Here is a 17,114-nt window from a genome sequence, read left to right as displayed (position 1 = left end):
AGAGGGAGACTTATATTTTTCTGCCCTATTGATATCAGACTTGATCATGAACTTATTTTGGCCATTGAGTTGTGAGTGGTAGTGATATGTGTCATTTATGGGAAGAAGATTTGAGAGCCAGGGCAGGTTTTGTTATTCTCTCTCTCTTTCTCTCCCCTCTCATAACTCTGGTATAGGGGAAGCCTGTATTGAGACAGAGCTTCCATTAGCCTGAATCCCTGAGCGAACAGAACAAGCCAAGGCCCAGTGTTAACCTGTGACGGACATGGAACATGAGCAAGAAATAAACACTAAGGCATAATGGTTTTAACTCATGGAGAATACCCAGTTATTTGTCACCTCAGCATAACCTAACTTAATCTGATTAATGAGGTAGTAAATCAAATAATCAATGGAGAAGACTGAGTGGCTGGACAGAGCTAGCATTCAATAAATTATTTTAAGTTTTCTTTTAGGCCAATAGTTTCTGTGCTCTTGAATACCCTTTGCATGTTTTCATAACTTAGGCCAAAAATTCCCAAATGGGACTAAATGTATTAAAAAGGGAATCAAATGTATTCTTAGTCAAAAGACTATCTCCTGGGTGCATGGATTGCTAGCTGTTGCCAAGGGTTATAATCTACAATAATAGATGAAATTATTGTAGGGAAACCTACATTTGGGCACTCGCATTGTTTCTTTTCATTTTTTTTTTTTATCAAACTGTGACTTGTGTATGATATTCCTTGAACAAACACTTGGATTCAATCTCTGTATGTGAATGGAATTCTGAGTGCTGTGGGGAGATCTCTTGTCTGATGCAGAGGCCTGAGTGGATTGTGGTTCCAGCCCTGCAGAAGAGCTGTAGCTTCCTCAAGGAGCTCTAAGAATCCTCTAGACCCCGTATGACCTTCACTATGTCATGCCCAGGGAGCTCAGGAGAGTAGGGGTTTATTTACATTAGGCAAAGACCTTTTTTAATATGCAAATAGCCATGGAAAGTTAGGGGGACTAAGGTGAGAGACAGCTGCAGGATGGAGTTAGTTTACTCAGAATGGCTTTTATGCTAGCACTTGGAATTGGTTTATCAAGGGAAAACGTTAAGATGAGATAAAAAGGGAACTGGGGAAAAGAGAAGAAAATTTTTAAAAAAATACGGCATGCAAGGTCTCAGCTGAACGCCCTGGCAGAGGAGGTGGGGAAAGAGTGGCTTGTGAGAGGGCAGGGAATCTTCATCTGGGTTCTTATGAATTGTGCTGAGGTTATGCTTGCTTTTTATTCCTCTCCAACCTCCTACTTCTGTCTGTAGGAGAACTTTTATTTTTCCTTCCAAAAATGGAACTCTGAAGGGGGAGGAGTCCCAGGAAGTTTCTGCTTTATTCACCTTTGGCAATGGGGGACTAGTCTGGGCGGGTGGAGAATCTGAGAAGGTGAAGAAGCTGAGAGCGTGGAGTATCTGAGAAGAAGGAGGGTCTGGAAAGTGGAGAATCTGGGTATATGGAGAAGCTAGGAGGCTAGAGAATCTTGGAGGGTAGAGTATCTGAGAAGAGGGAGAGTCTGGAAAGATGAAGAATCTGGGTGGATGGGGAGCCTGGGAGTGTTGAGAACCTGGCTGGACAGATTAGCTGTGAGGCTGGCGTTTGAGAGGGAGGAGTATCAGTCCTCCACCTCCCTCCTGCTCTGGGCTCTGAGAGGCCCCTCCCAGGGGATAAGTGAGCAGAACTCCTCCATGTCTACCTCCCTTTCTTTCTCTCCCACAACTTTGCCCCCACGTCAGAACTGGCTCCCCTCCTACTTCCCTGTCCAGGCAGGGTAGCTGTCATTTTTCTGCACCCAGAGCAGAGCTGCCTGGGCCGAGAGCAGCTGTGTGACGTGCTCAGGTTCCCACAGCCTAATACTGGCTGCTGGGTCCAGAGCCCATGTCCCTAACTCCACTTACTTTGGTTGCTTTAAAATATCAGGAAAGGATGAGATTCCTTATGCTTTTTGAAAGAGAATAAAAATGTTCCGTTGGATTGAATAATCCAAATAACCTAATGTTTGGGTAGTTTTTTTTTTTTTTTAGTTTTTTGAGGGATTTTAGTATTTTTTTGTAAAATTACAAAAACGAATGGCATTGTTATTATCTAGAATATGGAGAATCATCTGAAAAGTAAGACCCTTTTCTTTAGGGAGTGGGAGAGACTTTCTTTTTCTCGGTTGCTCAGAAACATAAAATCCACTGTTAATCAATGCTTATAAGAATCTATTTAACTCCTTTGTAATCTAGGTAACAACGGCACAAGAAACACGGGCAGAGCCAGCCTCTGCACTCCCCATGTAACTGAAATGTTCATCTGACTTTCCATGGGCCACTTTTTAAGGCCTTGGCTTAAAATACTCTTAACATTGTATTACAATTAGTATTCATATCAGTTAAGAAAATATTCAGCTCAAAATAAAAGAAAGTGTACTCAATAATGGCTTAAACAAATAATTAATTTTTCTCATAAAATAAGAAATTTGACGGTGGATTTCTGCTAACCTCAGTTCACTGAGGTTGTCTTGGCTTTTCTCTTGTGGTCACAAAATAGCTGCTGTAGCACCATGCATTGAGTCTGAGTTCAAACGGAAAAAAAGATGGGAGTGAAAATGCCATCTACATCTTTCTCCTTTCATCAGCAAAGGAAAAACCTTTATCAGAAATCTCAGAGACTTCCAATTAAGTCTCCCAAACTGTGCTACCTTTAACTGCAAGGGAGACTAGGACAGTCAGTATTTAGCTGGGAAGGTGAGAAAGGCATTGAGATCAACTAACTTTTGAGTCAAGCAAACAGCATCACTAGTTATTAAGAATCCATTCTCTCTCCTTTTCCCTTCTCCAGGCTCATCTAGTGCCTCATTTCACCAATCCCACTGATGTTTCCTAAAATTCAGTAGCATTGTCGTTATTCTTTACTAGTACTAAATAATATATAGTGAAGATTCATGGTGAATGACTCATGGTTGATGAGTACTTATAAAGTGGAAAATGTTCTTAGAACTGTCTCCTAAATTCTTTGTCAATTTATGCCTATCTGAGTGCTAAGTCCATAACAAGATTCATTCACTCTTCACGACTCTGTGAGTGTCTAGTCTGGGCCAGACATGGTTGTTGGAACTGGGAACATGGCAGTGAAACAAGGTGAAGCTCCTGTCTATATGGAACATAATTTCTAAAAACTATGAGATAAACAACACATGCATAAACATATCATATAATGCCATGTAAGCATTACAAGGAAAGATAGACCCTGATGGAGGATAGAGAGTGATGATGGGACTGTCGTCATTCTTGACAGTCAGATCATAGAAGACCATTGAGAAAGTGACAGTTGAGCAGGGACCCAAGTGAGGCCTTCATTACTCTGCCCGTTTTGAGCCACACTTGTTGCTCTTGGAGTTTTATCCATCTTTAATTATGTACTTATCACTTCTAAATCTACATCCCATTTCAGTTTTGGGGCTTCAGCTATACTCTCACTATGCTGTCACTTGAGATCTACAATTTTAAGTGAAACATGCTTTGTTGAAAATTGAACTCATGATATAAATCCCTATGTAATCATTTTTTAAATTAAGGTATAATTTATAAAGAGAAAAATCCACCCTTTTAATACACTGTTCTTTGAGTTTTGAAAAATGTAACCATCATTACAATTAAGACATAGAATAGGTCCACCATTCAAAAAGATCTCCCTGTGCCCTTTGGTAGTCACTCTGTCCTCTTTGCCCAGCTCATGGCAATCATTGATTTGTTTTTTGTTGTTAGAGTTTTGCATTTTTAAGAATATAATACTAATGAAATCATTATGATAAATAGCAACTGAATCTGGCTCCTCTCACTTAGCATAATGCATTTGAAACTCATCCATGCTGTTGTATAATCTGGAAGTATATTTCTTTTTCATTGCTGAATAATATTCCATTGTACGGATGTACCAATTTGTTTATCCATATTCCAGCTGAGAAATGTTTGTGTTTTTTTTTCTTTTCAGTTTTTGGCAATTTCAAATGAAGCCACAATAAGTATTCACGTACAGCCTTTTGTGTTTTATTTCCCTTGGGCAAATACCTGGGAGTAGGATTTCTAGGTTGTATAGTAAATGTATGTTTAATTTTATACGAAAGTAGCAAATAGCTTTCCAAAATGTCTTTACCATTTTGCCTTGCCATCAACAATGTATAATTGTTCTAGTACCTCCACATTCTTGCTGGTATTTGGCATTATCAGTATTTTTTTATTTTAGCCATTCTAATAAATGCGTGGTGGCATCTCATTGTGGTTTTATTTATTATTTATCTAGTGACTAATGAGGCTGAGGATCTTTTCATGTGCTTATGTGCCATCTGTGTATGTTCAAATCCTTTGCTATTTTTAAAAATTGGGTAGATTGCTTTCTTTTTATTGAGGTTTAAGAAGTTTTATATGTTTGGATACAAATTCTTTATTAGATATAGGATTTATAGATATTTTCTCCTAGTTTGGAACTTAGCTTTTTATTCTCTTAAAAGCATCTTTCAAAGAACAGAAGTTCTTAATTTTAAAGAAATCCAATTTATCAAAATTCCCCTTTATGGATTGTGCTATTTTTAGTGGGTGTATGTAAGAAACTTTTGTCTAATCCACGGTCACAAAGACTTTCTCCTATATTTTCTTTATATTGGGTTTGCCCTTAGGTTTATGGTCCATTTGGGATTAATTTTTATAGGGTGGAAGGTATGGATTGGGGTTCACTTTTTACACATGACTATCCACTTGTTCCAGCACCATTTTTCCTTTGTTCCATTGAATTGCCTTTGTACTTTTGTCAAAAATCAATTGACCATATATGTTTGGGACTGTTTCTGGGCTCTTTCTTCTATTCCATTAATCTGGACATCTGTCCTCTCCCCAATACTACCTTGTAGGTTTATAGTAAGTCTGTGGAGCAGGTAGTGTGAGTTCTCCAACTTTATTCTATTTCAGAATTATTGCAGCTATTCAATTTCCTTTGTCTTTCCATGTAAATTTTAGAATCAACATCAATTTTTGACCCTCATCTCTTTTACTTCTCTGCCTCTGCCAATCTCCTATGATCCCCCAGCCCCACATGTGGTCCCACATGACACCCCAATGCTTCTTCCTCCATCTGGGACAATCTTGGCTGATTGAGCACTCAACCCCTCACTCTGATCATCACAATTGACCTCCCTTCCCCAGCATCTTCTCCCTGCAATCTACCCAGCAACCTGATTAATCTCTCTAAGATCATGATTTTGAACAGTTAACATTTTTTTGCTGATAAAACTTCAAAGATTTCTTCTTGCTTATAAGAAAAAAACCCTTATTATTTAATCTGATGGTCCACTTGGTTTTTTTTGGTTCTTTTTACTTCTCTAACTCTTTTATATAAATCCTAAACTTTACTCCATCTATGCAGGTCAACTTAATTTTCTATGCAGAAATCCTTTTTTCCCCCATTTATTTATACTTCTGCCTATCCCCGCCCCCCATCTTTTCTTTCTTTATCTAAATGACTACATCTTTTTAATTTGTATTATAAGTAGTTTTTTAAAAATTGAGACAGAGTCTCTCACTCTGTTGCCCAGGCTAGAGTGCAGTAGTGTCATCATAGCTCACTGCAATCTCAAACTCCTGGGCTTAAGCGATTCTCCTGCCCCAGCCTCCCAAGTAGCTGGGACTACAGGTGTGTACCACCACACCCAGCTAATCTATTTATTTTTTATAGAGATGGGATCTCACTAGGTTGCCCAGGCTGGTCTTAAACTCCTGGCCTTAAGCGACCATTCCACCTTGGCCTCCCAAAGTGCTAGAATTATAGGTGTGAGCCACTGTGCCTGGCATGTAAGTAATTATTGACCAAGTGTTTGTTTCTTCCCAATAGACAGAGCTTCCTGAGGGCAAGGCACCTGTTTTTTCCATCTCTGAACCCCCAGAGTGTAAGGTAATACAGTCAATCTTCTGCATCTGTGCGTTCCTCATCTATGGATTCAACCAACTGTGAATTGAAAATATTTGAAAAAAAATAGATGATTGCATATGTACTGAACATGTACAGCCATTTTTCTTGCCATTATTCCCTAAACAATACAGTATAACAACTATTTACATAGCATTTATATTGTATTAGTATTACAGGTAATCTAGAGATAATTTAAAGCATACAGGAGGATGTGCATAGGCTATATGTAAAAACTGTACCATTTTAAATTGATGACTTGAACATCCATGGATTTGGTATCTGAAAGGGGTCCTGAAACCAATTCCTCATGGATACTAAGGAACGATTCTACTTGGTCAAATCAATCTGTCATTCTCAACTTAGTAGGGTGAAGGGTTACCTATCGTAATGGGAGGGAAAGAATATAGTTTAAAGGCATGTATTCCACATTACTATGCTTTGACTGTTTTTAAACAGGATACTAATTTTAAAATTTAAATTAAATCAAAACAGAGTAAGAAATACTTATGTTTATCCATAGGTGTTAAGATTTACAAGCCTAAAATCATTTTTAGTAATATTTATTGAATTATCACATTAGTTTACCAGCCTCAGGACAGTAATGAATCCTCTTTGGCTCCCCAGTACTAGATTAGGCTTCAACCCAGAGAAAACAGCTGTAGTCTTACTTTTCACAGGACTGACATATCTTTTAGAAGTGTCCAGAGGCAGGAATCACATGCAACTGCCTGATAGAGAATTCTAGTAGACAGGGCTGGATCCGTTTATCCCATGAGTGGTGCCCTCTGCCCAGTGCACCCCGCAGAAGCTGTCTGTGGTTGTGCTTTTATAATCAGCACCAGGACACATACGGAGAGCAGCGATGTGAATGTTAACATTGTGCTTTGCTCAATGCCTGCCTGGTTTCCTGGGGCTCAGAGGTGGATGATCCCAAGGCCTGGAATGAGGAATCTGGCAGCACAGGAAGGGAAAGAGAGAGGACCTGGGTGTTGTTTGCTTTCCTTCTAAAGACCTGTCCATGCATCCTCTCAACATGGCTTATCGTGGTGGTGTCAGGAATCCTCCCAAATTATGGCACCTTTAAAATTCAAACCCAATAGTTGGTAAATAAGGATTAAAACTCCATCCACCCTAATTCCTTTACATGAACTTACTGAGACTTTAGCAATAAACGTGTTATACAGATTGTTCCTTGATATGCTCTTTCATTCAACAAAATGTTTATTGACTATTTATCTGCTATGTGTCAGGTATTGTACTAGGGGTAGAGGGACCTAGAGATGTGCTTAAGTGACTGACATCTATTGTCTGTGTGTGTCTTGTATATATCTGTGTCTCTGTGTGTCCATGTGTTTGTGCTCATGACTGTATGTATGTGTGTGCATATGTGTGTGTGTGCCTGTGTATGTGAATGTAGGCAAATATGCACGTGAAGGGATGAATCCTGTTGCACAGAGATTCCAGGTGCATTAGGAGGACAGGTATAGTGACGACGTTGGACTACTAAACCTACCTGAAGCTTGCACCAAAGAAGGAGAGGTTGGGTTTAGAGTGATAGCAGAACAAAAATGTGTGAGAAAGGCATTTCCAACAAGGTAAACAGAATCTCCTGCTCTTGGACTATGGTGAGACACTCATTGCCATGGTCTAGGTTGTAAGGAGAGGAGCAGAAGGGGTTTAGGTCAGACTGTGAAAGCTCAGTAGGCCAGGCCCAGGAATTTGGGTTTTATCTTGCAGAAGGTGGGGACCAAAGCTTTAAAGCCACGCACTATGTCACCCACACTGGGGGCATTTCCCATGCCTGTCAGGGAACTAATTCTTGCCAATGGAAGTGCTTCAAAATCATGTGTCACTTCAGGCCAAAGCCAAAAAGTGTTTCCCATCTCTCCTGGAAGCCACTTGGTCAAGAAAGTGTAGCTACAAGTTGACCTCTTTGCAATTGAAATGTGAGAGAGAAATAATCGTTTGGTGTGTTAATCTGCTGAGATTCAGAATTTGCTACTGTGCCTTACCTATCATGACTAAAATCAGCTTAGAATACTTTCTTTCCTTTTTATTTTATTAATTTATTTTTTTAGGAAGTTACACCTTTAACTTCTCTCATCTTTTCATATATAGTTAAAAAAAAAGAATGCAATTTTAACCCCCCTTGGAGATGATGGGAGGTTCAAATGTGCTGATATGAAATCACAGTGCAAACTATAATGTGCGCTAAGAGTAAGAGAGCCATCGTTTTCAGGCAGCCATCAATATTGCCTAAGTGGGAAAACAAGAACCTTGATTATTGCTCACAACCTCATCATGACCTTGGGTGCTTTTGCCATCTGTGGCCTGGAAAAGCTTTTTGCCACAGAAGAAGCCAATTCCTTCTTTCTCTGGGTAGGGCATAATTTCTCCTCTCTGCAAATAGCCTTTCATGTAGTGGGCCATTAAGCTTGCCTAGATAATAGTTAGAACATAATATCACGATGATAAAGTAAGAAATGGAATCTTCCCTAAATATCTATATCTTATTCTACATTTTTTTTCATGATCTAATTTAAAAAAAAAAAAGAAAGAAAACAAACAAAGCAACTCGATCCACCACCGGTGGTTGAGGCCCGGATGCATATTAAAGCCGTGCTGAAGTGCTTGGGCCTGCGGTGTCTCTCCCAGCACGTTTAGAAGCTGCTTCTGTACAGATAATATTGGCTTCTCACCTCTCAGTTGTAGCCTTGAGAAAAGAGAGAAATGACTAATTCCTGGGAATATAATGGCTAATATTGACCATTACTCTGGGCCACTTGCAGTTCTTAAAGGCTTTACAAGCATTTTGTCATTTGACTTTTCATAGCAGCCCTCTGAAGGACATTCAGTTATTAGCCTTGTTTGTTGAATGAGGAAACCGAGGTACAGGTAGAAGTGAACTGCCCAAAGTCACGCAGCTAGACAGTGGTGGCCATGGGATTTGACCCCAGCAGTCTGGCTCTAAAGCGTCACGGAAACGGTGGCGAAAGCTCAAGGCTGAGTTTACCTGGGATGACTAAGCTGCCTTCTCTGCAAGAGGTGGACTGACAGGTCCACAGAGAAGCTAAGTTTAGTGACAGAAAAACAAAGTTTGATTTCTTGTCTACTTGAATGCACCACTTGAAACATTCTTACTCACTGTATCAACAGGAAATCATTTCAAGGATGACAGAGTAACATTTTGAAGCATTAAAGGATGTGCTCCTTCCCATTTCCCTGATACAACCTCCCCCAGCCCAGGCAGCCCCAGCCCCTACCCCGCTGCTCTCAGGGTACAACGTCTGCTCCACCAAGGTAGACTGGGAGAAACAAGGCAACGCAGAGCTTTCAAAATACTTCCTGGAGGAGATCATAAGCAGCTTGAAGAGAAATGGCTCTTGTCTTTTGAGCATTCAGAGCAGAGAGCCCAGAATGATAAATTGGGAGGAACGTTGTGTAGTCAATTTCCCACTACAGAGATGGGAGGCTGAGGGAGACAGATGGGTTAGAAGGTCCAATAGTGGTGTAGCATCGCAGGAGAGATGTGGGGGAGCTTAGACACCTATGAGAGGGCACTGGATTGCCCCCCCCAAGAGTTAGCCCAAAAAGAGAGAGGGAGAGAGAACACCTGCTAAAGTTAGGGAGCTGAGGTCCACGTACTGCATAGGGCCTGAGGAAGGGCAGCCTCCCGGATTTTCCCAGCTATTATGGGGTGGGAGTTGGACAGTTTAGATGGCTACGTGGTGGGAGAGAGGGTCAGAGATAATGTCACTATGTTTTCTGCTGCCCAGAGCAGAGTGGGGAGCAGTCAAACTTGCCATTCCTAGTAAGGATGTGGAAATTTAGCCTGGATTGAGAGAGGGCAAGAGGGAGATCTGAGTACTATGTACCTGGAGAGAGAAAGCAGTGGGTCCTGACCTGGGCCAGATGGGGACCCAAGCAAGGGTTCAGAACAAGGATGACCATGTCTAAGGGGCACACAGGCCTTGTTTCAGCTGAGGCTAATTTTCCCAGGTTCCTCACAAGATCCAACCCCCTCCACCATCTTCCACCCCACCCCCCACATACACACACAGGAATACCCTGCAAAAGCACTGGCCCTAGAGTTGGATTCCTTCCCTAAGCCAAGGAATGTGAAAACTCTTCCTAGGCTGAAATGCTCTGCAATGACCGGGTTTACTCTGAATTAACTAAGCTTGTGTTTCCTGCCATAAGATGTATTAGTAACGCCAAGAGAAATTTAATGGAGGAAAATTTCCTTTTTCACACACTAGGGTCTATAGCTCTAAGACAGGCTATAAGGAAATTGCATGCCGTCCTCTGCCTTTCTCATTTGCAAGGAGTGAAACTGGACACGCTGCCTGGTAGGGTGGGGACTGGAACCTGGAGTGCTAGGTGTGGGGAGCACGACAGGCAGAAGGAATCAGACCTTTAATAATTATTTAACTGAGCGAAACTAGTAGTCATTCCCTTAGGAACAGCCACAGTATTCAGCTGTAGAAACTCAAACTGAACATACTGAGCGAGACTAATTAGAAGAGGATAAAAAATACGTGATGTAAATGCAAGCCTCCTCGTTACAAATTTCAGGAAATGCATGAGAAGGTTGGGAACTTAGGGCTCCTGGACTCCGGGAAGGGCATCCTGGGTCCAGGGCAGGAAGGGAGACCAGCGAGTCCGGAGAGCTGGGGAGGGTGGGGAGGGGGCACAGGGAAGCAGGCAAGTGGGCAGAGAGGAGTTGAGATGACAGAGGTGAAAATGCCGGTATTCAGGAGGTAGAACGAGGTCTTAGAACGAGTTGTCAACCTAAGTGTAACGAAAACAAGCACAGTCTACTTAAGCTTCTTAAATTGAGCTCTTGCAAAAGCAGAGTGTGAGATAATTGGGACATGCCTTGAACAGAAATTGGTTTTGTTATATTAATGGAGGAAGGATATGTTAAGAGAATTAACAGTAGAAGAGCGTGGAAGGGAGAGTATACAAACAAAGGGAACAAGCTGTGTCCAATCACCCTCAAGCACTGAGAAGCAATGGTTAGATAATAATAACATAGAAACAATGGTTAGATAATCACATATCATTTGTAACTACCCACTGAAGGAGGCTCAACAAAAGATCGTCATTAGGGGATATTTAGCAGTCTAGGTTCATGTTTCTCCCTTTTAGGAAGAGTAATAAAACTGAGTTTTATTTGCATTATCTTATAATTTAGGTAATTTACTAATTCAGACAGGTATTCCTTCCAGTTACTTCTAATTAGGTTTCCCATCATTAAGAATCAGAGATTCAGGAAACATTGCTAGTGAATTCACCGGCAAAATTAAGTGCTTTGTGTGAGTTTTGTATTTGTCTTCCATTTGGACAGCCGTGTACTCAGGGGCCCCATTCACTTTTTGATGAGCTAGGTCCCATCCTCCTTGAAAACTTTCAGCAGATTCTGGAAGCCCATATAAGTTCCTAATGCTGGGGCCTAGGAATTGAGGAGGTGAGGTGGATGCGACCTTGAAAATACAAGAAACAGGGAACAATGAAAAAATAAAATAAAACAGTGTCTGAGCTGCGAACTTTGAACCCAAGACCACGTAGGGTTAGTCACGCAAAGCCCATGATAGAGGAGGGGCAGGTGGTCTCACCCCCAACCTTCCTGCTGATTTCCAAGAGCCCAACATGCTTAGGGAGGCAGAGTATGTTAGAGTGGTGGATATAGAAGCTAGGATTTGGGGGTGGAGATGGGAGGAAGGAAAAGGCTCTGAACCTGTAAAGGAGATGCCAGTAAGAACTAGACCTCAAGAGAGTTTTGGGGTTCAGAGGAGAAGAACTAGAGTGTGAGGGGGGAAGCTAAGGTAGAAGCCCAGGTGTGTGGACCAAGCAGGGCAGCTAAGACTAGGTAAGGCTGCAACATGGTGGGTACGGACCCCCCAGGGCTACACCAAGCTGGACAGCAGCCCACGGTGCCACAACTGATTCTATAGCCCACCCACTGGGATTTGTAATTTACCTGGGTCCCAGGGGCTTAGAAATGGGATAAGGATGAGCTAATCATCGGACCTGGGTGAGTATAGCTGGTAGAGACCAGGGAGAGAAGAGGTTGAGGGGTAGAATTGTGGTTCGCAAGACCGACCCCTACCACCCTACCCCTCCCCCCCACCTCTGGCACAGGGAGAGCAAGCTGTCTGTTGTTCATTCTGACAAAGTTTGGCAATTGACAGAAAAACACCACCACGCTTCATTTATGCAGTAAATGTTTATTGTATATGCCTAGCATGGTGCTGGGGCCTGGAGAGAATATGAAACATTAGCCATTCCTTTCACCCAAAGAGCTTAAAGACTGTAACACATTTACCCAACACGTGTTGAAACAGCAGCTTAAGGCAGAGTTGCATCATGTGGCAAGAAGAGAGGTACAGTCCGCGACTACTGAAACTCAGAGGCAGGATGAGTCAAGGAGGGCTTCACGGAGAAAGCCACTGAGGCTGAGCCTTGAAGAATGGGTAGAATTTACATAAACACAGATGAAGATGGGAGGCAAGTCCGGATGGAAAGCTACACCAGGGTTGTGAGAATTAAATGGGATACTTCACAGAGCTCACTTGCTAAGCGAGTCTTGCTAAGACGCTTGGCACCAAAAATGCCCACAGCAAATGAGATGTGTGGCCACCACTGTTGCTATTATTTCTGCTACTTTTACTGCTGTCACCATTTAAATTTTTATGCTTTTTTTTTTTTTTCTGCTTTTGGTAAAGGCAAGGGGATTAAAGGGACACATTTGAGAGATTGCAAAGGGGCAGAGTTTTGACTTTCTTCTTCAGAAATATGTGGCATAAAATGACTCTCAGTGAACAATCATTTGCATCAGAACTGTTTCTGTATCAACAGTGCATCAAAAGTACTTGTGCTCAAAGGGGAGCAAGGAAAAAAGTTACACTAAGAAATTTAAGCTAGGTTCCCACGGATACCACCACTGATTGCTGTGCAACTAAAAATCGCTATGATTTAGTCAATGAATGTATCTCTCAAAAAATGAGGTGGAACATTCTAAGCTCCTGGCAAGATATAATTCCTCTCTTTCTGCTTCTCTCTTTGTCCAGTGGTCTAGCTGTTTTGCTGCAAACATATCAATAGGAATGAGATCAAGATGATGTGATTCTTTTGCGTGCCTAGAGATCATGTTGCTAGTTCAGAGAGGACAAACACTTGTAGAGAGCCAGCCGGGATTTGTTTGTTCACATATTCAAAGCATTCCCTTAGGTGCTGTATTCAAAAACTGGCAAATGAGATTTCAGCCGAGACTGATTATGGCCCGAGTCTCAGAACAACTGCCTCATTGTTGATTATTATCCCCTTTGCGATGGTCAGTCTGTCTTCATTCTGTTTGCTGTCATGTTCTGTAAATATCAAGGAGGCTGCACAGGCAGCATCACTGAATGGAGTCCTGTGCCTCCCGAGTGCACAAAGCCTGCCGAGACAGAATCTCTGAATCTGCAGGTTGATTTCACAAAGGGAATTATTCAGTCAATAGAAAATGGCAACAAACTCTAATTTCACTTTCAAAGCCATGTGTCGGAGCTGAGCAGTTGGGCTGTGTGCGTGTGCATGCGTTAGGAGGTGATTCCCAGGGACTGGACCCTGCTGCAGCCAGAAGTGATTTGTGCAGGCTCTGCTTTACTACAGAGTCTCTCCAGCCCTTGAGTGCCAGACTGACTCCCGGGACAGCTCCCTGCTGAAAGTTTTATTCTGAGTGTTCGCAAAGAAGCGAACCTCCAGTAGAGAGGTGGATGTCACAGTAATTCTAACTTATTGTGTAAAAACCAAATCATTTCAAGAACACGGAGAGGATTAAACGACAACAATAAAGCAACAGCTAGAATTTTTCTTGAAGTATTTTCCTTTTTGGTATAAAGAACCAGTTTGAGACCGTGGATTATTGCAACAAAGGTACCATTAGGCAGTGTGTGAAATAACCTCGCAGCTCAGTGTTTGGATGCAAGAAGCAAGGAACTATTGCTTGCCAGTTGCCTGCTTCGTTCTTGTTCCCAGGGTCTTGTTGCAGAATAGGGCACAGTACAGTATTAGCTTAATGAAGATCTTTTTTTCAGTGTGGCTCTTGGATACTTTGAAGATGAAACTCAACAAACTCTGATTATTTCATTTGTCATGGGAAGCAACTTGTTGCAAAAGGTGGCACCACCAACTACTGTCAAAGAATCAATTTCTCACTGACGTTCAATGAAAAGGATCAATAAAGACAGCACTGCCTTGCTTATTGCTGTCTCTCATTCCAGCAGTCACTATCCCTGGGGACATGGGTTTTCTACACCTCTGGTGTTCCTAGCACAAATCTCACAGCTCTAACCCCTACTAGAAACAGACACTTCAAGCACTGCTATGGGATTAATTAAAGGTGCTTTTGCCTAAGGAAAGGGGGAAAATAAAAATCATCCACTCATAAATATTACTTATGATTATCAGAAGCAGCAGAAAAAAGAACACCTGTATTCATGAGAAACTACAATATTATCTGCACACTAAAGGTTGTTGCTTTAGGTCATCAGGGTTTTTTTTAATCCTTTTTAGTAAAGAAAATTAACAATACCCATTCACAATACTGGCCATGATACTCTAACTGGCTCTCTTAGGTTCTTCCCGTCTCATTATTTCAAGTCAGCGTTCAGAGTGGAAGGCAGGAAACTTACCTTAAAGGAGTAGTAGAAGGAGCCCCACTCCTCTCCTTCCACCACTTCAGTGAAAGTCACCGTTTCAGTGCAAGCCACTGGAGAAGAATCCAGCGTCCGCGTGGTCCCGCTGGAATTGGGGCTGCCCTCTGTGAGGGTGGCTCCCATGGCTCAGGGAGGGCTGAGCCTCACTGTCCCTGCGCCTGCAGCAGAGTGAGGGAGCCCAGCTCGCCTCCGGAGAGCAGGGAAGCAGCTGCAGCTCAGCACCTCCTCTGCCTCCCAAGGCTTCTGGCTGGAGCTCGCTGAGCAGAGGCACAGAGCCCTCCCTGAGCCCACCTCACTGACGACAGGAGGATCCACGTGCTGTTCTCTCCTTGGCAGATACGATCCGATCCAGCAGCCAGCGCAGCCCTCATCACCCTGTAACCCGGACTAGGGCCCAGGCCTTACCCTGAGAGCCCTCTCTGTGGCCCCCTGGACTGGCCTCCCGGGCCTGGAGTGCTTTTCCTAACTTTCACAATGGACCCCTACCTCTGATCCAGCTTCCACAATGCAGGAATTTGGACTAATTAGCAGGTCCATTAATTCAGGTCATGTTTGCACTTATCAAATCAAATCAGAATTATGCATTTGTGTCAGCTGAGGTTGCTTTCTGATTCACACCCCTCACCCTGACATTTACTTATTAGCATGCATGTTATTTCCGTAAATGTAGGCAAATAGTACATTTATAGTTTATATCTGTAGTTTGAGGTTTTCACAGGGCAGTTCTCAGAAGAGCACGGGGTCTGTGTTGTCAGTAAGCCACAAACCCTTTTTTTGTTTTTTTGAGACGGTCTCACTTTGTTGCCCAGGCTAGAGTGCCGTGGCGTCAGCTTAGCTCACAGCAACCTCAAACTCCTGGGCTCCAGCAATCCTCCTACCTCAGCCTCCCGAGTAGCTGGGACTACAGGCATGCACCACTATGCCCAGCTTATTTTTCTATATATAGTTTTAGATGTCCATATAATTTCTTTCTATTTTTAGTAGACACAGGGTCTCGCTCTTGCTCAGGCCAGTCTCGAACTCCTGAGCTCAAATGATCTGCCCGACTCAGCCTCCCAGAGTGCTAGGATTACAGGCGTGAGCCACCACACCCGGCCCACAGACTGTTAATATATGACTGGGGGTGCCTGGTGAAGACTCTCATTCTCTTATTTCCTTCAGTATATTTGCCTCAGTTCCTGCCTAGGACTGATATTCAGGGTGAGGGTAGAAAGCGGTCGTGCAGTGTCCTTGGCACTATAGACAGGAGTGGGCAAGAATAATAAGAGCTGTTCCTGTTTCATCAAAAAAAAAAAAAAAAAAAAAACCTCACAAAGCACATTTACATGGATTTTCAAAACAATTCTGTGAGGTAGGCAGGGAAAGTATTAATATCTGCACATTCTCCTTTTACACTAGAAGAGACTGGCTCTGAGACGTGAAATGACTTACTCAAGATCCCGCAGCTGGTGACAGAAATGAGCTGGTAACCCATCTCTTCAGAAATTCTTAGACAGTGGTGTTTTTATCGTAACAGACACTGATTTGCACTGAAATTCAAATGCCTGCCAGGGCATGAAGTTAACATGAACAAGGGTAGGAGCCAGGTATAAAACAATAGCAACTAAGCTGCTTGTATTGCAACCAAGCATCGTACCTGATCACTCACATGGGAACACTCTGTGAGCCAAATAGCCCCGCCCCCGCCCTTGCTGGCTTATGACACCTGGAATAAGAGGTAGCAGGTTCAGTGACCATCATAAAAGACCTGGCCCCATGAGACCTCCTGGGAAAGCCTTAGCATGACCCATCCAGCCCCAAGAAGAGTACAGTGTGCTAGCAGTAATCAGGAGACATTAAGTCCGTAATGAAGGGGCAGCAAACAGAGGGAATCGTCCAGAAAACTGGATAAGCTGTGAGTTCTTAGGGAAAGTGTCAGAACAGGACAACAACCCAATCAATCACAAAATGAGCACAGCATATTCTCACAGGCAAAGGAAGGTGAAAAAATGTTCGACCACATTAACAATTAAGGAAAAGCAATTCGAAACTATAAGACCTTTTACCTAGGGTATGACTACTCCCAAGCGTTGACAAGAGTAAGGAGAAACAGTATATGGTGTTACTTACCTTTGCTTCATTCCATTGGCTGAGAGCAAGTCACAGGGTCTGCTCACACCCAAGAGGAGGGGATTATACAGAGGCGTGAATACCAGGTGTCAGGTATCAACAGGTCACCTTAAAGTCCGTCCTCCACACCACTCCCTGGGCTAGGTGTTCACAACTGAGGAGGCAGCTTTTGAAAAAGACCAGGGTAGAGTGGAGCTAAGAGTTTAAGGCATATCAACTGGAAATACTGAGTATAAAAATAAATAGTTGGAAAAAAGAACTTAATAGGTGTTTTGAATGTCAGAAAAAAATAATTGAGCTAAAAAGGCAGGTAGAAAACTCTCAGAAGACATTGAAAGTG

General features: G+C 42.5%; 1 protein-coding gene across 3 annotated transcripts in view; it reads right to left on the bottom strand.

Moving 5' to 3' along the window:
• Nucleotides 1–14,788, bottom strand: part of NPSR1 (neuropeptide S receptor 1) — a 169,982-nt gene extending 155,194 nt beyond the window's left edge. For all 3 annotated transcript variants that reach the window (XM_045564032.1, XM_045564034.1, XM_045564033.1), the window contains exon 1: nucleotides 14,642–14,788. In XM_045564032.1, coding sequence (XP_045419988.1) covers nucleotides 14,642–14,788 — 147 coding nt within the window. The remainder of the gene's footprint in view (nucleotides 1–14,641) is intronic.
• Between the last annotated feature and the right edge of the window lie 2,326 nt (nucleotides 14,789–17,114).

The sequence above is a fragment of the Lemur catta genome, chromosome 11 (genome assembly GCF_020740605.2).
Source record: "Lemur catta isolate mLemCat1 chromosome 11, mLemCat1.pri, whole genome shotgun sequence".
Taxonomy (NCBI): Eukaryota; Metazoa; Chordata; class Mammalia; order Primates; family Lemuridae; genus Lemur; species Lemur catta.
The sequence above is the reverse complement of the archived record's forward strand: the minus strand, read 5'-3'. Positions and strand labels throughout refer to the sequence as shown.